Source organism: Gopherus evgoodei, chromosome 10, assembly GCF_007399415.2.
Source record: "Gopherus evgoodei ecotype Sinaloan lineage chromosome 10, rGopEvg1_v1.p, whole genome shotgun sequence".
NCBI classification, from domain to species: Eukaryota; Metazoa; Chordata; order Testudines; family Testudinidae; genus Gopherus; species Gopherus evgoodei.
This window is the reverse complement of record NC_044331.1, coordinates 860,828-888,222: the sequence shown is the minus strand read 5'-3', so window position 1 is coordinate 888,222 and position 27,395 is coordinate 860,828. Positions and strand designations below refer to the sequence as shown.

General features: G+C 58.4%; 1 protein-coding gene across 1 annotated transcript; it reads left to right on the top strand.

Moving 5' to 3' along the window:
- Positions 1 to 6: 6 nt before the first annotated feature.
- SERINC4 (serine incorporator 4) lies at positions 7 to 25,820 on the top strand. Its single transcript, XM_030578065.1, is given in 12 exon segments — positions 7 to 105; positions 7,780 to 7,947; positions 8,135 to 8,313; positions 8,422 to 8,501; positions 9,225 to 9,318; positions 9,543 to 9,754; positions 15,463 to 15,558; positions 16,561 to 16,687; positions 20,021 to 20,093; positions 20,732 to 20,783; positions 21,938 to 22,088; positions 24,939 to 25,820. Coding segments are annotated over 12 exon segments (1,548 nt in total). The 3' UTR covers positions 25,156 to 25,820.
- Positions 25,821 to 27,395: the final 1,575 nt, after the last annotated feature.

Genomic DNA, 27,395 nt, shown 5'->3' with positions numbered 1-27,395 from the left:
GGACTGATGACCAGGAGGCTGGAGTAGCACATCCGCCATCTCCACTGGGGAGCTGGTGGCGTCAGGCCTGCAGAGGGGATGGTGGCCAGCTGCTGTAAGGCACAGGTAAGCTGGAGTGTAGCCCCCTTCCAGGAGCCACAAGGAACACCCTGCTGGTATTTACAGGGCTTGTCTCTGAACCACCCCAGGGATCACTGCCCTCAATGAACTGCAGCCATTTCTGGGGTGTGATGTAGCAACTGTTTTAACAGCCATGCAGCAACACTGCCTACCCGGTTAGGACTCACCCAAGTAGGGTGCTGGCCTGGATGCCATTCAATAGGTACCACTGGGCAGGGGCAAAATGTCCTGGCTTATTCAAAACTCAGCACCCTCCCACCCCATGCTGGGGCACTGCTCAGTGCTGGCTCCCAGGGCAGATCACCAATGTGCTCTCTGCAACACCTGGCTTTGTCCCATTCCAGGACTTACCTGGGCCAACCCTGCTCTGCTCCCAAGATGGCGTAGCTGTGCTTGGAGGTGTTGCTGGGCAGTCTGAGGTGAAAGTGCAGGCAGCTCTGGGCCTGTGAGCGAGGGACAGTCACGTGGGTCAGGAACATTGGAGCAGTGTTTGCCGTGGGGATGCTGTCTCAGAAACCAGGTGGGAAGGATCGTGCTGCCTGCTAGACACTAGCCCGGATGAAGCTGCCTATGATGGGGAGACGCCCCCTCCCCTCAACACTTCAGATTACACCAGATGCTCTCGAGCCTTGGGACACCAGCATTTCCCCTCTCTAATGCTGTGTGTCTTGCTCCATTGTCATCTGCTTCCATGACAGCAACATCTTTCTCAATGGTTTATGTCTCAGCTGTTCTCGTCTGGTCCATCTTTCATCAAGTGGGATCCATCAAGGGCTTGTCTAGGAATATGATACAACATGCCTGAGCCACTTCAGCCTCCTTTCTCCAGTCTGCAGCCCAGTACTTTGCTAGTTGCTTTATCTCACCGCAGGTGCTGAGTATTCTCTGCAAGCTTCTTGGGTGGGACGGGATGCAGTTCCTGAGGGCTTTCTAGCATCCATCGAATTTCAGATGCATGTACTGGTGTGGGTCTCACAGTGACCATGCAGGTCTCACAATGACCGTGCGGGTCTGTGCAGGTCTCACAATGATGCTGCGGGGATCAGAATGACCATGTGTAATTTTATCTTGGTTCTTGGGTTCTCCTTCTTTTTACAAAATATTTGCCAAACTCAGAAAAGCTCTATTTCCCTTCCCAAGCCTTGCTTGCGGCTCCATTGGCACTGACTGTGAGCCATGCTGTATTCTTCCCTGTTGATCACTCATGCCCCAGCCCTCCCGATGGTGTGCGCCTCGTCCCACCCCCTACTCCCTCATGGTGTGTGCATCCCTGCCCCAGTTTGCGCCCCCTCTCCTCCCCACATGCTGCCACGGGAGCACACAATTAGCTCTCTCTGCCCTGAGGTGCTGGGAGCTCTGCCTGCCCCGTTGCCAGCTGGTGCCTCGTGTGGTGATGCTGGCTGCCTGCACCCGAGGGCTGTTTCAGACCCAGAGCCCCAGCACATCAAGGACCTGCCTGATCTCCTTTCCTATTGGCCCTTAGGAGCCTGAGCCCCATGCCTGGGGCTAGCAAGCAGGGCTGAGAACCAATCGCCTCCTTTCCCAGATGTGACCAGTGTGTGTCCTGCAGGCGTGCCCTGTGCCCCGGGCGGCCCAAGGGCTTTGAGGGGGCAGTAAGCCAGGACTCCCTGGATGCACAATGTGTGTAGGAGGATGCGGGTGTCACAGGCAGCCAGGATATGCTGCTGGGCAAGACCATCACCACTAAGTGTCCCTTCCCCTGGGCATCCTGCCTGACACCCACTCCCCACCTGTCCAGCTCTACCACCCACCCTGGCTTTCTGCTCAGAGCCATCCAGGCCAGCTGCTGCTTGGACGCACCCAGTGCAATCGGCTGGGAAGGGGGGCAGGTTTGGTGCAAAGGGGGAGCGCTGCATGCAGCATGAGGTGCGGGGGGTTAGTGCTCCCCAACTCCGCTGCCCATCCTAGAGCCTGATCTTCCTGTCACAGCCTTGACTCTGTCCCTCTTGTGCATGGTCAGCAGCCTGCTGCAACTGGCTCCCACACACTCCCAAGCCGGCTAGGTGTGGGCAGCGTTCAGACCCCGTCTCTGGCTCTGCTCGCCTGCAGACTTACTGTCTGAAACCCTTCCCTGGTATATGAGCCTCTGCAGTGCAGCTCCTCCACCCCATGACCAGTCCGGAGACTTCCCCAGCCTTCCCACTACGGGTTCCTGGTGTCACGGAGTGTAGGGGAGTCAGGGCCCTGCACCCCTCTTCCTGAGATTCACCATGACTCTCAGCCAGCCAGTAAAACAGAAGGTTTATTAGATGCCAGGAACACAGTCCCAAGCAGGGCGTGTAGGTACAACCAGGACCCCTCAATCAAGTCCTTCTGGGGGGTTCAGGGAGCTTAGACCCCAGCTTGGGGTTCCCTGCGTTGCACCTCCCAGCTCAAGACTGAAAACAAAACGCCCTCCAGCTGCTCTCTCCCTGCCCTCCCCACTGCTCCTCCTCTCCTTTGTTCAGACTCCAGGGCAGGTGTCACTTCTCCCAACACCCCTCCTGGCTCAGGTTACAGCTCAGGGAGCTTCCATCCCATCCCCAATGTAACTCCCCTGCGACATTCCCAGGTCAAATCCGCCCAGCTCCCTGCTCCGGCACACCTGGCCCCTAGGTTCACCCTTGGGGGACCCCTGGCAGGTAAGTCAGGAACACAGGCTTTGTATAGGAACTTTTCACATACGCACACGCTGTACTGTGAGACAGCACGGGAATGGCCAAGCTCTGCAAAACAGTAAGTGACTCATCACAGCCCTGGGCCCTCCTTCCCTCTCTCCTCTAGCTGGGTCCCCTCCTGGCACTGGAGAGCACCAGCCTGCCGTCTCTTCTCTTCAGTTCAAGCTTCCAGCCAGCTGGCTCTGGGCAGAACCATTAGACGTCCATGGCTCTGTGATAGCAACCCCCGACTCCACCAGTGCAGAGCTAGTGGTGGTGCCCCTTGATGGCCCTGTTTCAGCTGCTGCATGACTTTGTGCCCCTGTCTGTTCCTCTGTAGCTCTGTGGGGCAGGGCCATCTCTTGTCTGCACAGTGCCTGACACAGCGAGGCCTGGCACTGCAGCACACAGCAATGGTAAGAGCCCTTGGCAGCATGGAGGGCAAGGCTGTGGCTTACTTCACTGTTTCACTCTGGCTGAGCATGGACACGGCTGGTTTTGAGTTTGGCTGAGGAGCTGGGCCAGGTTGTCAGCCCCCTGCACAGATGCCAAGTGACTGTCCCAGGGTCACACTGGGAATCTGTGGCAGAGCCTGGTACTGAACCCAGGTCTCCCTAGTCTGAGGTAGCACCTGAATCGCTGGACCATCCTCTGTCACCCCACAAACCTCCTTGGAGACACATCTTCCCAGGATACAGCTCCCCATTCTGCAGGCACAGCTGGACGTCCTTCCTGGACGCATTCTCTTGTATTTGGTTGGATTAAGATGCACTTAGTTTGAATGGGCCCAGGTTACCAAGCAATCCGGATGGCTCTGTAGGACGGTTCTATCCTCACTGCTAGTTACCACTCCACCAATTCTTGTTCATCAGCAGGATTTTATATTTACATCCAGGTCACTGATCAAAATGTGGAGCAGCATTCGGCCTAGAACTGACTCCTGTGGAGCCTCCCTAACAACTCCTTGTCGAGCGACGAGTCCGTTTTGAGATCCGGCAGTTAGCCAGTTCTTAATCCACTTAACATGTGATTAAATAACTCACTCTATACAATATTAATCAATCAGAATACCATGCAGTATGAAATGCCTTGCTAAAGTCTAAGTACATTACATCACCATAGTTACCTTTATCAACAAAATGTAATCTCATCAAAGAAAGAGATCAGGTTTGTTGGACATAAAACCATGTGTCATGGAGTCCCCAGGCGATGCTTTGGAACTGCTCCCCACAAAGCCAGTCAGGACTTTGGGGAGCCTCCTCTACCTTGGAGCAGACTTGTTCAGGGCAAGAAGCTCACATGGCTTCACCTCCTGGGTCTGACCTTGGAGCATTCAGCATCCTCTGCCCCTCCGTGCGCTTTCCCCAGCGAGTCCACCCAGCGGGGTCCAGAGGGAAGCCAGAGGGTCCTGCACCCCCACTTTGCAGTCAGACGTGACTCTCAGCCAGCCAGTAAAACAGGTTTATTAGATGACAGGAACATGGTCTAAAACAGAGCTTGTAGGTACAGAGACCGGACCGCTCAGCCGGGTCCATTCTGGGGCCCAGGAAGCCAGACACCCACATCTGCCCTCACTTCCCATCCCCAGCCAGCTCCAAACTGAAACCCCCTCCAGCCCCTCCTTCTCTGCTGAGTTCCTTTTCCAGGACAGGAGGTTACCTGACCTCTTTGTCCTCCCACACCTTTAGCATCCCCTTGCTGGGGGGAAGGGCCCCGGCCATTAGTTGCCAGGAGACCGAGTGTTGGCCAGAAACTGAGGCACCCACACAGTATTCAGAGGAAACATTAAGAACAGTCCCACTTCATCACACCTTGTCAACTGACATTAATTATATTTCTATAATTTAATTCTTTATTGATTGAATCCCATATCAGTGTTTCCATTATTTTCCCTAGGATTTATGTCAAGCTAATTGGCTGTTAGTTATCCATGTCATCCCATTTGCCCCTTTTGAATATTGTCACCACATTAGCACTCTACCAGTCTTCTGGAATTTTCCCAGTATTCCAAGATTTATTAAACATTAACATCAGCAGGCCAGAGATCTCCTCAGCCACCTTTTTTAGGAGTCTTGGGTGTAAGTTATCTTGGCCTGATAACTTCTACTGGGTATAAGTATTTTAAATTATTTGATATCCTCATTTACTTACAAATGGACTAGAAAATACTTAATCATCCTCACGTGATACAAGTACGTCATTCTGCTTCTTTCCAAATACAGAATAGAAATAAGTATTGAACACTTCTGCCTTTGCAGTATCATTAACAAATTTACCATCTCCATCTAGTAAAGGGCCTGTGCCATCATTTGGATTTTACTTCTTCTGATATAGTTAAAAACACCCAGTTGTCTTTAGCTGCCAGACATGGATTTTTTTTCCATGATGTCTTCATCTTCCCTTACGAATTTTCTACACTTAATCCTTTTTGTTTATATTGATTGCTATTCACTTCCCATTTTTTCCATTTTGCTTTGTTTCTAACGACTGCTTTCACTTCCCCTCTGAACCAGAATGGGTTTGTAACCAGCATTGTCCTCTTTCTCTATTGTGGAATCGTGTCTTTTCGGCCATGTAATAAACTCTTTTAAAGAGCTCTCTATGTTCAGTCACATTTTTCAGTCTCAATTTTCCCTCTCACTTAATTTCACTTATAATGTTCCTCAGCTTGGGAAAATTAGCCCTTTTGAAGCACCAAATGTGTGTGTTTATATATATATATATATGAGTACATTCTATATGGCCAAACAGAGCAGTCCCAACTGGTTATATATATTGAATGTACTCAAATTATGATCACTGGTCCCTAGGCAACCACCAACTTCCAGTCCAGTGATTAATTAATCTTTATCCAAGAGATCCAAAATAGGGTTGCTAAGCATTGGCTGCAATACCATTTGTGTTAGAAAGTCATCATCCATCACTTATAAAAACTCCAATGATGTTTTACTAGTGGCAGCATGAGACCTCTGGCATGTCTCCCTGACTGAAGTCCTCTGCCATCACAGAGCATTTATTTCCCCACATTACAGACGAGTGCTTAAGGAGCATCCTGGTCTCTGGTTTGACTCAGAGGTCTGTAACAGATGCCCACCAGTATCCCCAGCTGGGATTTATTAGTTAGCACATTGATCCATATGCATTTGAGATGCCATGGTCGGGGTGTTTGAGGCCGAGTGCCCACTCTTGCCTTTCTGAGCAGGTCAGAACCAGTGATTTGAATGTTCCAATCATGCAGACATCCCACCAGGTTCAGTGACGCCAGCTGAGTCACAGGCATGCACATCACTCATCCAAATCACCTACCCACTCATCCAAATCCCACTGCATTCCAGAGCTGCCCCAGCCATCTGGAAGGCAGATCCTGCTCACCACAAGCCCCTCAGTGGCGCTTCGGCAAAGACAAACTAGCAGCAGAGCCTGTTGTGTGCCACAGCTCAGAACCTGCTTTGCTGCTCTGGCCAGCTGGGAGAGCTCTCCGAAGTGTGGCTAGGAGCTCATTGCATCCCAGTGCTGCAACACCTCCAGGGTCCAGGAAGCCAAGGGAGTGGCCCCCTGGGGTGGGGCACAGCCTGGAACAGGGCAAGGCATAAGGCCTGATGACTAGTAAACGCATCAAAGCTCCAGGGAGGCGCCAGTGGGTGCCCATGCCCTCTGCCTGGCCCAACTGCATTGCAGGGGCTGGGTGATGTAACTCTCCCTTCCCCTCCCCTAGGCCACACTGCCTGGCCCTCCTGATGGGGTCCGTGTGGCCAGCCCCAGGGGGTCCCAGCCCATTCTGCATGCCCTGTCCTTCCAGGTGAGGGCATCGGGCACAGGAGGGGCTCTGGGGAGCTGTAGCTTGCAGTGTGTCCTGAAGGAATCTGGGTTTGCTGTCCATGCCCCCTGTGGCCAGGGCTTGGCCTACTGAGGGAGGTAGTTCTTGGCAGCCTGGCCTGGCCTTCTGCATGGGGAGGCTGGGGGCAGGGCCTTCCCCATCTCCTGGGCTCTGCCTACCCCCCAGGAGGTGAGTCTGGAAATCCTGAGCTTAGCAGCCCTAATCCCTCCCAGAGCGGGGCAGCCTCCCCCCTGGAAGGCATGGGGCAGTCAATGGCCCCGGGGGGGAGGGGGCTGTGGTCTGCTGGAGAGGCATGGTGGGGAGCTGTCCAGGGCAGGGGGTTGGATCAGCTGTTGGATGGGCCCAGGGCAGCTCTGTGTCTCTGTCTGGCATCAGCTAGGGGCAAGGAGCCTGTGCAGGCCGTGTACCCCATCAGGAGAGTCTGGGATTGGCCCTGCCCTGCAGCGCTGCCCCAGCCTGCCGGCAGGAACAGATGGCCAGGGCTGGCCAGAGCCTCCCAATCCCCGGCTAATCCCACTGAGGAGCAGCTCAGCTCGGCTCCCCCTTCGCACTGGCCATTCAACAGGGACCCGTCCAGGAAAGACGCAGCAGCCTCAGTCCAGCCCCTTGGGCCTCTTCTGGGCCAGGACAGCCCCTTCGCACTGGTGCTGGTGCCAACATGAGACGTCCCTGACCCTGTCTCCTTGCCATCCCCGAGGAGCAGCTGGGGCCGAGTGCAGCCAGCCATGTCCCTCACCCAAATGCTGAGGCGCAGCCACCTCTGCAGCTGCCTCGTGAACTCACTCGTCTACCAGGTGAGCCTTGCCCCAGCACCTCTTTCCAGGCCACTTGCGATGCCTGGTGCAGCCCCATGGCATCTCTCCAAGACAGTCGGGCAGTGGAGTCCACTCCCACTGGGGTCTCCATCCTGTGGGGCAGGGGCCTGCCACCAGCCTGGCCCAGCCCCCCACTTGAAGGCAGTTGGTGCTGGTGAGTCCCTGTCCGCACAGGGCTGCCCAATAATCCCCAGGCCCGCAGCGCAGCTCAGCGGCCTCTTGGCTCACACCATGGCTCTCCTGCCCCCCAGCACCACATTGACCCCCAGAGCCCCCGTGGCCTACACCTCGCCCTGGGCAGCCAGGACACAGGCCCACGTGTGTTACTCCTCTGTCTTTCATCCCCCAGATCTGCTGCTGTTGCGGGCCAGCCCCCTGCGGCTTCTGCTGCTCCTGCTGCCCCAGCATTAAGGTGTCCACGGGAAGCCGCATCCTCTACACCCTCTTCCATGTCCTGGCCTCCACGGTCTGCTGCCTCATGCTCTCCCGCACCGTCTCCGAAGCCGTCAAGCAGAACGTGAGTGCCACCTGGGGAGCCTGGCTGCTGGCCCCGTCCTGGTGTAGGTCTGCTCTGCCCAGCTCCCCGGGGTATCGCCCTGGCTCTGGGCCTGGTAAAGTGAGCCCGAGGGGCAGGTGTGGCCCTGCTTTGCCCCGGGCTGTCTCGGGCACGCGGCTGATCCGTCCCTGTGATTCCCCCTCTGCAGGTGCCTTTCTATGCCCTGCTCTGTGAGCACCTCCCCCGGGGCATGGACTGTGACATCCTGGTGGGCTACTCGGCAGTCTACAGGGTCTGCTTCGGCACCGCCTGCTTCTACCTGATGCAGGCCGTCTTCCTGATCAATGTGAAATCCAGCAGCAATTTCCGCGCCCTGCTGCACAACGGGTGAGAGACCCCATGCCATGGGCCTGCCTCTGCACACTGAGCTGAGCCCCAGCGGGAAGGGACTTGGGGCTGGGTCGGGAGCTCCCTGACTTCTGCCCTCCATTGCAGGTTCTGGTTCCTGAAGCTGCTGATTCTGGTCGGGCTTTGTGCAGCAGCCTTCTTCATCCCCGATGACCGCTTCCTGCAAGGTACCAGCCAATGGACACGTACCCTGCACCACCCTGGAGCCAGGGCCATAGGGCCTGCCCCACCAGCACAGCCACCTTCAGTTACTGCTGCCCGAGGGCCGGAGGGGAGCCAGTGCCTCCTAGAGGGGAAAGGCCCCGTGTCTCATTCCCCACCCCCCTGAGCCAGCCAGTCACTACCCTGGGGCTGGACTGGAGTCGATACCCTCAGAGGGGACAGGCCCCCAGGGTCACTGCTGGTCCCTGCTCCCGGGCCTGGCTTGGGGCTAGAGCCCTCAAGGCATCAGTGCAGAGAACTAGGGCCTGGCACAAACCCCCTCCCCCCAGGTCAGCGGCTTGAGCTCACGCCCCTTTGTTTAGGAATTAGTGATGGGAAAGGCCGAGCAGCCAGCCCAGAGCCAGTGCCCGGCCTGTCCCTGTTGCCAGCTCTGCGCGGCTGGACAGGTGTCCTGTGTGTCCCTCAGCTCCACCTCGCCCCAGTGCACTAGTCTCCCCGCCCCACGAGGTTCACCTCCTCACTCAGCTGTCCAGGCCCCTGCTCCTGGCGGGGAGGGGGTGTTATCGGCACATGGGGAGGGGCTGGGTGAGGTGAAGCAGCCGGGCTGGGTTTGGGGCATGGCTGGGTCCTGGTGGCTCTGTACGATGGGCAGGGATGGGCTCTGCCATGGCCGGGGCCAGGCGTGTGTCTGACCTTGCTCCCTCTCTCACTGCTTCACCTACTGGTAGCCTGGCACTACGTGGGCATCTGTGGCGGTTTTGCCTTCATCCTCGTCCAGCTGGTGCTGATCACAGCCTTCGCCCATACCTGGAACAAGAACTGGTAAGTCCGCTCCCCCGCACGGTGGGGTGTCCTGGGGCTGGGCCATGGGGGCTCTTCTCAGTAACTTTTTCTAGCTCCTCTGCAACTGTGGTTTCTCCCACTGCCTCTGGCAGTCTGTGCCCTGCAGGGAGACTCTGTATGCCAGGCTTGCTGGGCCTGTGCCCGCCCCACACTGCTAAGGATTTGCACTAGCCCCTCGCTCAGCCTGTTCTCTCCCCTTTCAGGCTGCTGGGCGCGTCCCAAGACAAGCGCTGGTACCTGGCCGTGCTGCTGGCCACACTCGCTTTCTACACCGTTGCCTCCACTGCTGTCTCCTTCCTATACACGTACTACACCCACCCGGCTGGCTGCTTGCTCAACAAGGCCCTGCTCACGCTCAACGTCAGCCTGTGCGGGCTCCTGTCCTTCCTCTCCATCACGCCCTGCGTGCGGCTCCGTGAGTGCCTGGGGGTGGGCGGTGTTTCCTCCCTGCTGAGACACTGCCTGCCCTGGGGCTGCCGCTCATCTTTCCACCTTTCTGGGCGGGTGGCTGTACGCAGAGCCTGGACTTTCCCAACTGCCCCCTGTCAGCCACAGCTCTGCATTGTTGCGTGTGTGCGAGCAACACCGTGTGTGCGCAAGTGACACTCTGTGAGTGCCTCCATGTGCGTGTGTGTGTGCAAGTGACAGTGAGTGCTGTTGAAACAGATCTTTTAATACCCACAGCTGGGCAGATATTTACCGGGACCAGTGAAGGCCCGGCTACGGTATGATTACTGCACAGTCATCTATTTGAGATAGAATCACACAGGCGGTTCCTTTCCTACAAGCCTTCGCTCCCCAAGCATAAACCCTCAGTGATTGTGTTAGCTCTACACAGTATCTTGATTGGCAAACAAAGCAGACATAGCTACTACTTCAAGATAGAGACTTCTCTTCTTTCCCCTGTCAGGTACTTGGTCTGTCCCTGGAAGCAGAGCATGGGTCACTCTGAGCCCTCTGGTTCTAGGATCTCGCAAAGGTCCCTCAAGGCGGGGTCTCAGTTACACCAATGACTTCTGTCTCAGTTTTGAACCTTATCAGATGTCAGTTGGGGAAATTAGTCTGACTCATTTACTTTGCTTAGCATTTATACCTTTTGTTCTCCAAGGAGTCACATGTCCCAGAAATCTGCCTCATAGACGTTTATTACTAGTATAATCTAATTAATATTTTGGAAGGGATTGCAAAGCGGATGCACAGACCAGAGCTCAACCATCGTTTACCCTTTCATAAATCATTCACTTAAGCTCTTAGAATGTTATCTAAAAAGGGTCATTTTTGACCCAGATCAGCTTGTGCTAAGCCCACCGATCGCATGATTTTACGTGTTCTTTACTTTGTGAGCTAGTGTTCTGCTGATATTCCAAAATTCGGGGTTAAAACACATGCGCCCATCAAGCTGTTATTAAGCATTCCAGTGCAGTTTCAGCACCTCCAATAATTTTCCACTCCATTTATCTAATACTAAGAGAATCCTGCTCCCAGAATCTGCTCACAAGTTCAGACCTGCCAAGCCGTACCAAACTCATGTTTGCCACATATATTCATATCAATCACAGCAATTGATAATAATTTGGCACCATCTCAACATGCACAGGTGTGAAGCCACGTTCATGTGTACATGTGTGAACAATACCAAGTGTGAGTGACACTGTATGTGTGCAAGAGATAGTGTGTGAAGCCATGTGTGTGTGCATGCAAACTCTGTGTGTGCAAGTGTCACGGAGTCACTGGGCGATGCTCTGGAACTGCTCCCCACCAAGCCAGTCAGGACTTTGGGGAGCCTCCTCTCCCTTGGAGCAGACTTGTTCAGGGCAAGAAGCTCCCACGGCTTCACCTCCTGGGTCTCTCCTTGGAGCATTCAGCATCCTCTGCCCCTCTGTGCACTTCCCACAGTGAGCTCGTCCCAGCGGGGTCCTGGGGAAGCCACTGGGTCCTGCACCCCCACTTTGCAGTCAGACATGACTCTCAGCCAGCCAGTAAAACAGAGGTTTATTCGATGACAGGAACAGGGTCTAAAACAGAGCTTGTAGATACAGCGAACCGGACCCCTCGGCCGGGTCCATTCTGGGGGGCAGTGAACCAGACCCCCCACATCTGCACTTCACTCCTCGACCCCAGCCAACTCCAGACTAACCACCCCTTGCAGCCCCTCCTCTCTGCTCAGCCCCTTTCCCGGGCCAGGAGGTCACCTGATCTCTTTGTCTCCAACACCTTCAGCTGACACCTTTGCAGAGGAGGGGCCCAGACCATCAGTTGCTAGGAGACAGAGTGTCAGGCATTTAGGTGCACTGGCCCTTTGCTCTGCCAGATACTTAAGAACTGCCATGGGGACACTGAGGCACCAATACAGTATTCAGAGCAAACATTAAGAATATTCCTAGTTCGTCACATCTCTCCCCGCTTCGAGACCAAACTGAGCGAGGTCACTTTAGCTAGTGACCTGGGGAAGTTCGAACCCACCAATGTTCCCATGGATGCCCCAGCATCTCTCCCATCCCTTGGTGTGAGTTACACCAGGACAGTCCAGTCTTACGCCCTCCCTTAGGTCGGGTGTGCTTCATGGCACTTGCAGGCCGCATGTGGGAAGGTTTATGCAGCTTGAACCCTTTTGCTATCCCCAGTACCCCTGGGGTTCAAACTGGGACGGGGTCTTCTCCCAGCACTCTGGGCTGCAATTCGGGCTGTCTTGGTTAAGAGCTCCCATCTTGGCCTTGGCCAGCTCTGGGCTTGGGCAGCCGCTTCCCACTTTGTGGCCCAGACACAACGCCTCTGCCTTCCCTCCTTACACTTTCCAGTTTTTACCATCAGTCCCACCTCCTTGAGGCAGCCCAGCCCCCTTTACACCTGGGACACCTGTTCCTCCCAGGTCTGGCTAAAGATGCACGTTATCAGTGTCTGCCAGGGCCAAGTTCTCCATCGCCCTCTGCTTGTCTACAATCTCCCCAGGCCTAGGCATGGGGTGGGCATCAGACACTGTGATGGCTTTAAGCTTCTGATAGCCCCCATAAAACCAGATCATCCTGTCTCCCTTGGGGCTCAGCCCCATGGGTGAGGCCCATGGGCTGTAAAATGGCTGGATCCCATCTAAAGCCAGCATGTTCCTGACCTCTCTCTCCAGGATCTGGGTTGCTTTCCCAGTGACTCTGAACGGGGAACACCTGATGGGGAGATTGGCTCCCACCTCAGGGAAGAGATCCCCCCGGGGGTCTTCCCCCTTCTCCATCCAATCCTCCCCCTTCAGGTCCAGGGGTCCCCTCACTCTCCTTCCATCCAGCAGCTCAAATGGGAAGAACCCTGTGGATTCCTGGGGCACCACCAGCTGCCCCCCAGTTCTACTTCCCCTTGGGGAGCTCATTCCCGGTACAGGAATCCCTCCTCCTGCAGGACTCTGTCCCTGCAGCCTTCCCCAAGGGGGTTTGCAGCTCTATGGCTAGCAAGTTCCCTCAGCTTCGCCAAGGAGGGATCCCTCTGCAGCTCGGTCTGGGATTGAGCTGCTGGGGCAGGGAGTGGGACCTGCTCTCTCTCGCTGGCTGGGCCTGGGGTCATAGCCCCCCTGAGCCCTGTCCCTGGTAGCTCCCTCCCTGCTGCGTAATCACTTCCCAGCAGCACGTCTGGACCAGGCAAACCTGGTTGGCAGCCGACCTGCCCTGCCTGGGTGTCCCCCGACTCAGCTGGGGTCTCAGCTCCCCCCATGCTCAGCGCTGCCCTTGCTGTCCCAGTGGGGACAGGCAGCGAGCTCTCTGCTCTGGTCACAGCATCAGAGCCAGCGTGAGCCCCCTCTCCAGTGTGCAGGGGGGCGGGGAGCATCTCTCCCTCCCACTCAGCCCCAGGGGGCTGATTACAGGTAGGCAGGTATCCTAAGCCCAGCAGCCCCTCCCCCCTGCCAGCCAGGTTATTTGCATTTTCACTGACCATTTCCATCCTAGCCAATTGGTTCCCTGGATTTGAATTCAAACCCTCGGCCGTTACAGGAGTGGGGCCTGGATGCTGTCCCAAGGGGAGACAGTCACCCCCCAACAGGGCCTCTGAGCCGATATCCTGGAGAACCCCAACTACCAGCCAGCCCGACCCCTCCTGGGTCATAGGCAGGGCGAGGGGCTTCACCCCAGGGAACTTCACCCAGGTCCCACAGTCCCTCAGCATCTGGGGCTGCACCACCAGTTCTCTCTGTCCCAGGGTCTCGCCCCCGCAGGTGTGTTTCCCCACTGACCCCTGGGCAGCCCCCTATGTCTCTCCGCTCCACCATCACCAGTCCACGCTGCTGCTGCTTCTCCTGCAGCTTTTCCTCGGGCTCTTGCTCTCTCTCATGGTCCTCTCACTCTCTCAGGCTCTGCTCCAATCCCATCCATCTCCGATCCCCTGATGGGGAACCCAGTCATGAAGACCCTAGTCTGATTGGGGACCAGACTCCCGGTGATGCCTGGCTGATGCTCCAGCTGCTCCCAGATCCTCTTGTAGCCCCATCTGGGTCAGGAATCTGCTCCTCAGAGCGGTCCTCCTCCTCCAACTGCACGAATAACTGTGCCTTGGTGAACGTCCCCATGCATAACCCTCTCTTTGTGCACAGGATCACAATGTCCTTCTCAAGGAGATGGTGATAGGCCATCACTTCACCATTCCCAAATGGCTCTGGACTCACAGGCCTGTGTGCTCTTGGCTCCCCCATGGTTTCCAGGAAGAACCCCTGGTGTGCCAGCCCTTCTTGTGATCACCACCTCTTTGCCAGGGTCGAGCTGCAGACTCCTCCGCCCCTGGGACTGCTCCTGCAATCCCCAGGGGAACCCTGCTATTGCAAAATCCTTCTCTCTCCCAGGGTCGAGCGGCAAGCTCCTCCGCCCCTGAGACTGCTCGTTGCAGTCCTCAGGGGGACCCCGTTACTCCAACAGTCCTTCTCCTGGTCACACACTCCCAGAGGTTAACCGCCCCCTGAAACCGTCCCACTCTGAGTCTTCAGCATGCCTGGTCCTCATTATTCCTCCTTTGTTTTACTGCTCCCCAGTCACTTACTGTAAGCAGTGCCATTCACAGGGTGCAGTACATCCCACCTCTGCCACCAGTTGTCACGGAGTCACCGGGCGATGCTCTGGAACTGCTCCCAACAAAGCCAGTCAGGACTTTGGGGAGCCTCCTCTCCCTTGGAGCAGACTTGTTCAGGGCAAGAAGCTCCCACGGCTTCACCTCCTGGGTCTCTCCTTGGAGCATTCAGCATTCTCTGCCCCTCCGTGCGCTTCCCACAGTGAGCCTGCCCCAGCGGAGTCCTGGGGAAGCCACTGGGTCCTGCACCCCCACTTTGCAGTCAGACATAACTCTCAGCCAGCCAGTAAAACAGAAGTTTATTTGATGACAGGAACAGGGTCTAAAACAGAGCTTGTAGATACAGCGAACCGGACCCCTCGGCTGGGTCCATTCTGGGGGCAGTGAGCCAGACCCCCCACGTCTGCACTTCACTCCTCGTCCCCAGCCAACTCCAGACTAACCACCCCTTCCAGCCTCTCCTCTCTGCTCAGCCCCTTTCCCGGGCCAGGAGGTCACCTGATCCCTTTGTCTCCAACACCTTCAGCTGGCACCTTTGCAGAGGGGGGGCCCAGGCCATCAGTTGCTAGGAGACAGAGTGTCAGGCATTTAGGTGCACTGGCCCTTTGCTCTGCCAGATACTTAAGAACTGCCATGGGGACACTGAGGCACCAATACAGTATTCAGAGCAAACATTAAGAACATTCCTAGTTCGTCACAGCAAGCGACACTATGTGCGTATGCTAGTGATATCGTGTATGTTTGCGAATGACACCAGGTGCAGGTGTGTGAGGGACTGTGTGTGAAGTTGTGCACGTGTGACCAACGCTGTGTGTATGTGTGACAGTGTGTGTGAGTGAAGCCATGTGCATGTGCACGCATTTGAGTGTAGCATGTGTTCATGCAAGAGACACTGTGTGTCCCACATGCCCAACCTCTCCCAGCCTGCCTGAGCCCTGCATGGGGGGCTGGGCAGTGGGTTCTGGGGCAGCTGGAGGACTGATGTAAGGGGCAGAGCTTGGCGTGGGGAGGGCTGCTCTGGCCAGTTTGAGGCTGTAGCTGACCTCTGACCTGTGGGAAAGCAGCTGACTCTCCCTTCTCGTGCAGAACAGCCCCGCTCCAGCCTCCTGCAAGCATCTATCATCAGCTGCTACGTCATGTACCTCACCTTCTCAGCCCTGTCCAGCCGCCCACCCGAGAGAGGTCAGTGCAGCCTAGGGCTGCCAACTTTCTACTCACACGGAACCAAACACCCCTGCCTTGCCCTGCCCCCCCTCTGAAGCCCCGCCCCTGCTCACTCTACCCTCCCCCCATCACTCGCTCTCTCCCATCCTCACTCACTTTCATGGGGCTGGGGCAGGGGGGTGGGTGCGGGAGGGGGTGATGGCTCCAGCTGGGGGTGCGGGCTCCAGGGTGGGGCCAGAAATGAGGAGTTCAAAGTACAGGAGGGGGCTCCTGGCTGAGGCAGTGGGTTGGGGTGGGGGGTGAGGGCTCTGGGGTGGGGCCAGGGATGAGGGGTTTGGGATGCAGGGGTGGGCTCTGGGCTTGGGCTTGGGGTGTTGGGGGTGTGTGAGGGCTCTGGCTGGGGGTGCAGACTCTGGGCTGGGGATGAGGGTTTGGGGTGCAGGAGGGTGCTCTGGGCTGTGGCTAAGGGGTTCGGAGGGTGGGAGGGGGGTCAGGGTTGGGGCGTGGGAAACAAGGACTCCAGCTGGAGGGTGTGGGCTCAGGGGTGGGGGGGAACCTTTTTTCTGTCACAGGCCACTGACCCACAGAAAAAAATCAATTGCAGGCCACTCACCTGCCCAGAGGGACGCAGAAGCTCAGGGCTTGCCCTACAGTGGGGCGAGCTGGTACTCACGGCTCCTGCCCCATGGGAGTGCACCTTGGACCGGGTGAAATTAACCATGGGGCCAGATCTGGCCGTCAGGCCCTAGGTTCCTACCCCTGCCCTACATGTAGGAGTCAAAGGGAAGACATGCCAGGAGCCACATGGAGCGGAGGCTAGCAGGGAGTCTGCTAGCCCTGCTGTGTCACCAACCAGTCAACGGCCCGGTCAGCCAGGATCCATCTGGTCGAGAACTGGACACCTGGTCACCCTACTGCAGCCCCATGCACCTGCCTCGGCAAGGCAGCCGGCAGCCCAGCCAGGGATCCAGGCCTGCAGCCCCCTCACTGCCTGTCTTGCTGTCTCTCCCCACCCTGCAGTGCTGTACAAAGGGCAGAACCTCACCGTCTGCTTCCCTAGCGTCAGCAAGGACGGGCTGCAGACAGAAGACACCACAGTTGCCATCCTGGGAGCCACCATTATGTATGCCTGTGTTCTCTTGGCGTGGTGCGTATGCTCATCACTGCTCCCGTTAGCTGTAGCTGTAGGGGCCGCCTGAGGCAGGCTGTGGGGTTGGTTCCCACAGGCCCTGGGGCTCCGTTTCCACTTCCAAGCTTCTGAAGTGTCATAGATTGTAAAGCCATAACCTCCCCCCCCCCCCACATCCAGTCAGCACAGGCCAGAGGCCCTCCCCAGCCATCCCTGTGCCCCGCCCCTCACTGCCAGCTGGGCTACAGAGAGACGCCCAAGTGAGGGACAATCCACCACATTCCCAGGGACCTTGTTTCTCCCTGGTGCCTTTTCTCTAGCCTGGCTTTAGCTTCCAGCCCCTGGATCTTGTTCTACCTTGGGCATTACATTAAGCAGCCCTCTGCTCTCAGAAACCTATTCGTGTGAAACCTTCCAGACCGGGAGCAAGTCACTTCATACCCCTCTCTTGGGCCAACAAAACCTGTTAATGCCAGTGGCTTTGTCAGACCTTCCAGGCTAACCCCGGTGACGTGAGTCAGTCCTGGAGGGGAAGTGGCCATCAGCGGCAAGGAGTGAGTGACATAGTCGTGGTGCTGGCACCATGCCCAGGGAGTGCTACTGCCTCTCAGGATAGGAGACAGGATGGGGCTCCCCCTGCTCACCCCATTCAAAGGCCATGCAAACAGCTAGTGAATAGCTGCAACCCCTGCTCTCCTGGCCTGATTCCATTCTGCCAGGGGTTGTTTGGAGCCAGGGGGATATGTGCAATGATGCTTCATGCTGGTAAGTGTAGGTGGCCAACAGCCCCTTAGTACAAGGGACGTCCCTTATTTCTTCCTCTCTGGACAGCAAGTTAGGAAGTTGCTGAGTGCTGCAAAAAGCAGCAGGAAATACCCCAGCAGACGGAGCGGAGTCCTGCTTAGTATTAACAATGAGGATAACAATGGTAATAATAGTATTCGGAGACAGTGGGGGTGCAAGGAAACCAGTCCTTTATTTTTCAAATACAGTTGTGGCAGCCCTCGTTAAGCTGGTCCTGTGTTCCACCCCAGAGGCGGGTGCATTGCAGTGGAGGATGAAGGGATCCCTGTTACAGGCTTATGGAAAACCGATCTTGTCACACTGATTTGAAATCTGAGATTACAATTTTTTTGCTGAGCTTACAGATTTGGTTGATAAAGATCATAGTGTTGATGTGATAGAGTTTTGTAAGACTTTTTGATTAAAAATTAGAACACTCCATGGCACAGGGTAAAGGGATTAAAAACTGGGTAACTGATAAGTCTGAAAAATGTCAGTGTATGCAGGGAATCATCACTGAGTGGGATTGTTTCTAGCCGTGTGCTGCAGGGACTGGGACATGGCCCTATGCTATTTAACCTTTTCATTAATGACCTGGGAGAAAACGTCTTCCTGGTAACCTTTGCAGAAGCAACTATGGCTGTGGGTGTGTAAATAATGGCTAGGACAGAGCACTGTTCAGAGCCATCTGGATTGCCGATAAGCTGAGCACAAGCAAATAAGCATTGTGGTGCAGCTGAAGGTAAATGAAGACATCTAAGAGCGCAGAATGCAGCCCTAGGTACAAGATGGGGACTCTATCCCGGGAAGCAGGGACTGTAAAAGATTTGGGCAGAGGGGACATGTGAGGGGGACAATGGGGGTCACATGCTCCCCTAGATTTCTGCCTTCCATTTAGCAACAGCTTTGGCTTGGGCCAGGCCTGTGCAGCAGGGCTCGGGGACAGGGCTGGCTCTGGCCATTTCGCTGCCCCAAGCACGGCAATACGCCACAGGGAGCGCTCTGCTGCTTGCCAGTCCCGCGGCTCCAGTGGAGCTCCCACAGACGTGGCTGCGGAGGGTCCGATGGTCCTGCGGCTCCAGTGGACCTCCCGCAGGCGTGCCTGCGGATGCTTCACCGGAGCCACGGGACCAGTGGACCCTCTGCAGGCACGCCTGTGGGAGGTCCACCGGAGCCGCCTGCCGCCCTCCCGGCAACCGGCAGAGCGCCCCCTGTGGCGTGCCGCCCCAAGCACGCACTTGGCGCGCTGGTGCCTGGAGCCAGCCCTGCTTGGGGAAGGAGCATCGCTTCTCCTCCCCCCAATGCTGGCCCAAGCCCGGCAGCAGCGCAGCACAGCGCTCCCTGGTGGTAGGTGGGATTGTGCATCCTTGGCAGCAGTGCCGCGCCCCCTGGCGGTAGGTGGGATTGTGCATCCCTGGCAGCAGCGCAGCGCCCCCTGGTGGGAGGTGGGATTGTGCATCCCTGGCAGCAGCGCAGCGCCCCCTGGCGGGAGGTGGGACTGTGCATCCCTGGCAGCAGCGCAGCGCCCCCTGGCGGTAGGTGGGATTGTGCATCCCTGGCAGCAGCACAGCGCCCCCTGGCGGGAGGTGGGATTGTGCATCCCTGGCAGCAGTGCAGCGCCCCCTGGCGGTAGGTGGGATTGTGCATCCCTGGCAGCAGCGCAGCGCCCCCTGGCGGGAGGTGGGACTGTGCATCCCTGGCAGCAGCGCAGCGCCCCCTGGCGGGAGGTGGGATTGTGCATCCCTGGCAGCAGCGCAGCGCCCCCTGGCGGGAGGTGGGACTGTGCATCCCTGCAGCAGCGCAGCGCCCCCTGGCGGGAGGTGGGACTGTGCATCCCTGGCAGCAGCGCAGCGCCCCCTGGCGGGAGGTGGGATTGTGCATCCCTGGCAGCAGCACAGCGCCCCCTGGCGGTAGGTGGGACTGTGCATCCCTGGCAGCAGCACAGCGCCCCCTGGCGGGAGGTGGGACTGTGCATCCCTGGCAGCAGCACAGCGCCCCCTGGCGGGAGGTGGGACTGTGCATCCCTGGCAGCAGCGCAGCGCCCCCTGGCGGGAGGTGGGATTGTGCATCCCTGCAGCAGCGCAGCGCCCCCTGGCGGGAGGTGGGACTGTGCATCCCTGGCAGCAGTGCCGCGCCCCCTGGCGGGAGGTGGGATTGTGCATCCCGGGCAGCAGCGCAGCGCCCCCTGGCGGGAGGTGGGACTGTGCATCCCTGGCAGCAGCGCAGCGCCCCCTGGCGGGAGGTGGGATTGTGCATCCCTGGCAGCAGCGCAGCGCCCCCTGGCGGGAGGTGGGACTGTGCATCCCTGGCAGCAGCGCAGCGCCCCCTGGCGGGAGGTGGGATTGTGCATCCCTGGCAGCAGCGCAGCGCCCCCTGGCGGGAGGTGGGACTGTGCATCCCTGGCAGCAGCACAGCGCCCCCTGGCGGTAGGTGGGATTGTGCATCCCTGGCAGCAGCGCCGCTTTCCCTGGCGGTTGGTAGGGGTGGCGCATCCCTGAGGGTTGAGTAGATTGTACATGAGAATGAATTGCTGCTGAGTTAGATTCTACCTCTCTGTTGCTGCTGCAGTAACGAGGCCTCCTACCTTGCCGAGATGTTTGGGCCCCTGTGGATGATCAAAGTCTATAGCTTTGAGTTCCAAGTGAGTAGAAATTCTACCTGCGCCTGTCTGGGGTCCCTGTCCCCATACCCCATCTCATCCCTCTCTCATCCTCACACCCATTTCAGCTTCACACCCTGTCTTGTCCTTGTCCCTCATCTTCTGCCTGTCTGTGGGATGGGCTATCCACCCCAGGACAATCCCATCTGAAAACCTAGGCAACTTCCCGGCACCTGGCAGCTGCTTGTGCCATGGTGGCTCCACTGCTATTTTTAACATGCTACCATGCTAGGTCTACCCAAGCTGGAAGTTACAGCACCAGCTCCCATGTAGACGTACCCACAGTGAGAGTCCCTGATCCCATGGCATGCAGTCTGACCCCAGTAGCCAACAGCAGGCGGGGGACGCAGACAGTGCCTAGGGCAGGCCAAGGGGCTGCCATTTTCTTTGTATGACCCACTGTTAGAAATTAAATGTCCTTTTGGAGCTGACCCCCCCCCCCCACCCCGGCTCTGCCTAGGAAGCTGTTTTGTCCCAGACAGCCCAGCCCAGTCCAGATGAAATTCCACCGTGGTCTGATTCTGATTCCAGCCTTGTAGTAATGTGGCTTCAGCCAAGTCCCAGGGCTCTGATAACTGTTTCCCTTCCAGCTGCCACAAATCTTCTGTTTTTCTTTACAGAAACCCTCCTGTTGCTTCTGTTGTTCTGACAAGACAGGGGAAGAGCTGGAAGGTGAGTGCCTGGGCTAGGGAAGGTGGGACGGGCCTGGGGAAGGTGAGTGTGAGCCCTTAAGGAGCATGGCCTGGAGTGTAGGGGGCATGGGTCCTGAGGAAGCATGGCTTTTGGGAGGTGAGCCCTCAGGATGCAGGCCCTGGGGTGTAATCTAGGAGTGTGCTGTCCTCCAAAGGGTGAAGTCTCCGGTATGGAAGTGTGCCCTATAGGGGGCAGGTTATGTTGAATGGCAAGTGTCCCTATCACCAGAGTGCATGGATCACACATGTGCATGTTTCGTGGAGCTGCTCCCACTCACAGTATGTGTAACAGCAGCAGCACTTTCCTATTGATGGGAACAGCAGGAAAGCTCATTCCCTTGTTGGGAAGAAAGAGAGTGTGTTGGTTGAAAGATCAATATACAGACAGACTTGAATTCAATTCTTGAGGTTTAGATACACAGCAGAGATGAGCTTGTAGTTGCCAAACTCCTTTTAGAAATAGTCCAGAGGTTATAGTCCAATGTCCATATTCAGGGAGATTCCAGTCAGTGACTGGGGGTCTCAATCCTTATGGCTTAAGGTTTCCCCCTCTTGAAACCCAAAGCAGATCTGAGATGAAAAAGGATGTGTCCCAGGGTTTTTATACATTTCCAGCAGCCTTTTGGCCTGAGAGAACAATAGGCTTAACTCCTTCTCCTAAACATCCTGGCAACTATCACAGGATAATTTATCCATTAAACAGTTCAGATACAGGTTACCACAACCTTCAAAGAGACACATAGACAAGAATACTATTTCACTCAAGTATCTTCTTAAATGGTAATTTTTCTTTTTTGATCTTTGAATTAAAACTATAGCAATAGACAAGACTTGTTTGCTGACATCACAAGACCTGAGCAAACATCTACCCTTGAGATCTCTAACAATGCAGACTTGCATTTCAAAGCTCTGTTCATTTACATAACTTCCTAACCACTCTCTAAAGTTCGGCCATGGGTCAGGTCAGTCTAGGAGGTAATTAACTCTTTCTGGCCCTGTCACCTTTCAATGAGAAATTGTCTTACACTCATAAAGTCACACGGGGCCCTCTCATTGGAGGCAGAGGGGGTATGTGAGCGGGAAGGGTCACTGGGGGCGGGGCTGTAGGTAACCGAGCGCTCTCATTGGACGCAGAGCGGGTATGTCAGCAGGAGGAGGGGCCTGCAGGGGGGCAGAGGATCATCTACAATGAGCACGACCACGTTGTTTACAGCTACTCGACCTTCCACTTCGTCTTCTTCCTCGCCTCGCTCTACGTCATGATGACCCTCACCAACTGGTTCAGGTAGGGCCCCTGCCCTGCTGCCTGGCCCCAGCCAGCCTGGCACATCTAGCAGCCAGGCCCCCGGCTCTCCAGGGCCTCTCGGTTCCCCAGTCTCAGCCTGCTGTGGCTCCAGCTGTGATCCCAGCAGGGCCTGGGAGGGCTCTAAGGAGCAGCCAGGTGCTGCTAGACGGGGGTGTGCTTCTGCCAAGTCCGTCCCTCCTGCTCCTGCTGCCGGGCTGCCCTCGTTGGGTCCTGCTGCCGGGCTGCTCCTGCCACTTTCCCTCCTGCTCCCACCGCCGGGCTGCTCCTGCCACGTTCCCTCCTGCTCCCGCTGCCAGGCTGCTCCTGCCACGTTCCCTCCTGCTCCTGCTGCCAGGCTGCCCCTGCCACGTCTCTCCTGCTCCCGCTGCCGGGCTGCTCCTGCCACATTCCCTCCTGCTCCCACCACCGGGCTGCTCCTGCCACGTTCCCTCCTGCTCCCGCTGCCAGGCTGCTCCTGCCACGTCTCTCCTGCTCCCGCTGCCAGGCTGCTCCTGCCACGTCTCTCCTGCTCCCGCTGCCAGGCTGCTCCTGCCACGTTCCCTCCTTCTTCCGCTGCCAGGCTGCTCCTGCCACGTTCCCTCCTGCTCCCGGTGCCAGGTTGCTCCTGCCACGTTCCCTCCTGCTCCTGCTGCCAGGCTGCTCCTGCCACGTTCCCTCCTGCTCCCGGTGCCAGGCTGCTCCTGCCACGTTCCCTCCTGCTCCCACCGCCGGGCTGCTCCTGCCACGTTCCCTCCTGCTCCCGCTGCCAGGCTGCTCCTGCCACGTTCCCTCCTGCTCCCGCTGCCAGGCTGCTCCTGCCACGTCTCTCCTGCTCCTGCTGCCAGGCTGCTCCTGCCACGTCTCTCCTGCTCCTGCTGCCGGGCTCCCCCTGCCACGTTCCCTCCTGCACCCGCTGCCAGGCTGCTCCTGCCACGTTCCCTCCTGCTCCCGCTGCCAGGCTGCTCCTGCCACGTTCCCTCCTGCTCCCGCTGCCAGGCTGTTCCTGCCACGTTCCCTCCTGCTCCCGCTGCCAGGTTGCTCCTGCCACGTTCCCTCCTGCTCCCGCTGCCAGGCTGCTCCTGATACTTTCCCTCCTGCTCCTGCTGCCAGGCTGCCCCTGTTGGGTCCTGCTGCCAGGCTCCCCTGCCACGTCTCTCCTGCTCCCACTGCCGGGCTCCCCCTGCCACGTTCCCTCCTGCTCCCGCTGCCAGGCTGCCCCTGTTGGGTCCTGCTGCCAGGCTGCCCTGGTTGGGTCCTGCTGCCGGGCTCCCCCTGCCACGTTCCCTCCTGCTCCTGCTGCCAGGCTGCCCCCATTGGGTCCTGCTGCCAGGCTGCTCCTGCCACGTTCCCTCCTGCTCCCGCTGCCAGGCTGCTCCTGCCACGTTCCCTCCTGCTCCCGCTACCAGGCTGCTCCTGCCACGTTCCCTCCTGCTCCCGCTGCCAGGCTGCTCCTGCCACGTTCCCTCCTGCTCCCGCTGCCAGGCTGCTCCTGCCACGTTCCCTCCTGCTCCCGCTGCCAGGCTGCTCCTGCCACGTTCCCTCCTGCTCCCGCTGCCAGGCCGCCCCCGTTGGGTCCTGCTGCCAGGCTGCCCTGGTTGGCTCCTGCTGCCGGGCTGCTCCTGCCACGTTCCCTCCTGCTCCGCTGCCGGGCTGCCCCCATTGGGTCCTGCTGCTAGGCTCCCCTGCCACGTCTCTCCTGCTCCCACTGCCGGGCTCCCCCTGCCACGTTCCCTCCTGCTCCTGCTGCCGGGCTGCCCCCATTGGGTCCTGCTGCCAGGCTCCCCTGCCACATCTCTCCTGCTCCCACTGCCAGGCTCCCCCTGCCACGTTCCCTCCTGCGCCTGCTGCCAGGCTGCCCTGGTTGGGTCCTTCTGCTGGGCTCCCCCTGCCACGTCCCTCCTGCTCCCGCTGCCGGGCTGCCCCTGCCACGTCCCTCCTGCTCCTGCTGCCAGGCTGCCCTGGTTGGGTCCAGCTGCTGGCCTGCTCCTGCCACGTTCCCTCCTGTTCCCGCTGTCGGGCTGCCCCTGCCACATCCCTCCTGCTACCGCTGCCGGGCTGCCCCCATTGGGTCCTGCTGTTAGGCTCCCCCGCCATGTCTCTCCTGCTCCCACTGCTGGGCTCCCCCTGCCACGTTCCCTCCTGCTCCTGCTGCCGGGCTGCCCCTGCCACGTCCCTCCTGCTCCTGCTGCCAGGCTGCCCTGGTTGGGTCCAGCTGCTGGCCTGCTCCTGCCACGTTCCCTCCTGTTCCCGCTGCCGGGCTGCCCCTGCCACATCCCTCCTGCTACCGCTGCCAGGCTGCCCCCGTTGGGTCCTGCTGCCAGGCTGCCCTGGTTGGGTCCTGGCTGCCGCTGCCACATCCCTCCTGCTTCTGCTGCCGGGCTGCCACTGCCACATCCCTCCTGCTCCTGCTGCCAGGCTGCCCTGGTTGGGTCCCGCTACCGGGCTGCCCCTGTGACGTCCCTCCTGCTTCTGCTGCCAGGTTGCTCCTGCCACGTTCCCTTGTGCTCCTGCTGCCAGGCTGCTCTGGTTGGGTCCCGCTGCCAGGCTGCCCCTGCCACATCCCTCCTGCTCCCGCTGCCAGGCTGCCCCTGCTGCTGTCTGGGATTTGTGCCTACGGCAGCAGCCACATGCGGCACCACTCCTCCTGTCGCCTCTGGTGCAAGGCTTGCAATTTGGGGGTCAATACCCCCCTGCCCCCCAACTACTAAAAGTGGGCAGGCGTGGCTCTCCTGGCCCCCCTGTGTGGTGCCCATGGGCCCCCAGAGTGTGAAGGGCCATATATTCTCTCTGCTAGGGTTAATCTGTCTTGGGCTCCCCCTGCCTCAGTGTCTCTTCTCTCCTGCTTACCAGTTACGAGAATGCAGTGCTGGAAACTACCTTCACACATGGCAGCTGGTCGACATTCTGGGTGAAGGTGGCCTCGTGCTGGGCCTGCATCCTGCTGTACTTCTGGCTCCTCCTGGGCCCCCTGTGCCGCTCTGACTTGCGCCAGCGCTGGAGAGGCAGCCCACCCCTGCGTATACTGCGACGCCGGCGCCCACTCCAGCGGATCAGCGTCTCCACATAGTCCCTGCTGCTGGGACTGGACAAGCTGCTGTCTGCTGCGCAAGTGCTGGGCCGGGCAGCTGGCTGCAGAGCTATGGAGATGGAGGGGCCGGGGGCAGGGCCTAAGCAGCCAGTTCAGGATCAGGGGGGCAGGGCTGCCCTGCCTGCCTGCCAGACATGACTGTGGACTGGATCTATGTACTGAAGAGCCAGCAAGCATGGCACCCACCAGCCCTGCTCTGCCCTCTGCCTCTGCGTTGACGATGACCCACCCCGGCTTCACCCCAACCACTGCCATTGGGGAGTAGGAAACTGCTGAGAAATCCAAGCAGAATCCCAGATCAGGCCCAGGGCCGCTCCCAGACAGGAACTCCCCCAGCGCCAGCGGTCTGGGGACATCGCCCCAGCATGAAGTCCCCCAACCATTGTCAAGGAAACCTAGGCAGAGAGCTGGCCTTCAGGGACCTTGCACAGGACTGGCTTGTCTCTAGCAGCATCTGCTAGTCAGACCTGCCCCTCTCTGGTTCAGCCGGGGGGCTCCTCTGGCAGAATGTCCTTCATGTGCGGCCTGTGAGGCCCAGAGCATGGGGCAGTGGCTGGGCTGGGCAATTGCCACACCCCTCACACCTCAGTTGCAGCCCCTGCTCTGTTGGCCTTGAGAGGGCATCTGCCCCAGCCCACCTGCAGGTGCTGTGGCCTGGCTTCCCCACTTCTGTGACTGTCCTGCTTCCTGAAGCCACACCAGCCTGCCCTCCAGCCATGCAGTGCAAGGCAAGCGGGACTGTAAATAGCTCCTAGGGCCTGTTTCTACATAAAGCCCTGAGCTGAGCCTGTGTGGCACTGTGTGTGTGCGCCTGCAGGCCCTGGCTCAGGGGTCAGCCCCTCTCTGGCCCCCCAGTGCCCACCCTGCTGCCATTTGCCTGTGGGACACTGGAGCTCAGGCTACAGCCACTGGGGAGGCTGGGCAGGCAGAGTCAGCCCCTCTGCCGAGGGGCTTGGGAGATGAGAAATGGGCTGGCTGGGCTGACCACAGGGCACAGGGAGTGGGAGCTGGGGGCTGGCAGGGCCCTGTAGTGGGGCTGTGCTGGTGAAGCTCTGTCTTGGGGGAGTAGGTGTCCTTGGCACACTCCTAGTTCAGGCCTCACCGGAGCTGGCCCTCGGTGGGCCTGCAGGGTGCACAGCACTGTGGGGCTCCAGCAGGATCCTGCAGTGCCCAGGGTGCACTGGGAGTTGATCTGCCTCCCTCCTCCAGAGCAGGGATGGGTACTTGCAGTGCCCTGGGCTCACATGTGTGGGGAGCTGCTCTTGTAGGCTGCTAACACTTGGCTGTCACAACAGCTCCCTGAGGACCCTGCCCCAGAACAATGCAGGGAAGACACCACATGTGGGTCACACGCTGCCCCTAGCAGCAGCCCATCGCCAGGTCCCAGCCCTGGGCAGTGCCCCAGGCCTCTCCAAAGCCCTCGCAGAACTGCTTGATTTTGTTCTGCTTCCCACATGTTCTGTAGCGGGCAGGAGACGCAGAGGTGGTGCCCACACACCTTGCTCCACCCCAACGAGGAGCCCTCACTTAATGCCACTCGGCCCTTCCTGGATTCTGGGCACTGCGTCAGCTCCCCTCTCATAGCAGCCAGTCGGGAATTGAGGCCGTGGGCATTGCCTTGTGTCTCATGCTCAGAGCTGGCAATGGGCTGGTGAACCGTTCCTGGCTCATGGTGCAGGGGTGTTTGCTGGGGGCAGGGGAACAGCCCCATGTACCTGCTGTCCAGCTTCATGGGCGTGGTGGGCGGCACTGGGCAGGCAGCCTTGTTGGGAGCAGGGGGCGGCCTGGTCCCAGCTGGTGGCTCTGCAGGGCTCTGCGAAGCCAGAACTCATAGTCAGTCTCCAGGTTCTGGCACAGGAAGAGAACTGCGGAGGGAAAGCAAGTGCAGGGGCCTTCCCAGACCCTCTCTGACCCCCGGCAAAGGCGCCAGTGTGTGTGTGGGGGCTATTCATGCTCCAGCACAGCCTGCTCTAGAAAGTCCCTTAAGCATACCTGACACAGGGCCCCGGAGGAAAGGCACAGTACTTGGGGAGAGGTGGACGGGCAGGGTGCCAGGGCTGGGGCTGGCCCTGGAGGGGGAGGAGGCAGGGTGCTGGGGATGGGCTCAGCGTTGGAGGAGGGTGATAACTTGTGTGGTTAAATACCTGATCACACTTTGGTCCATTATGAAATACACTTAAGAACTCAAATAACTAGTGTCAGTCAGATTGACGGCCCTA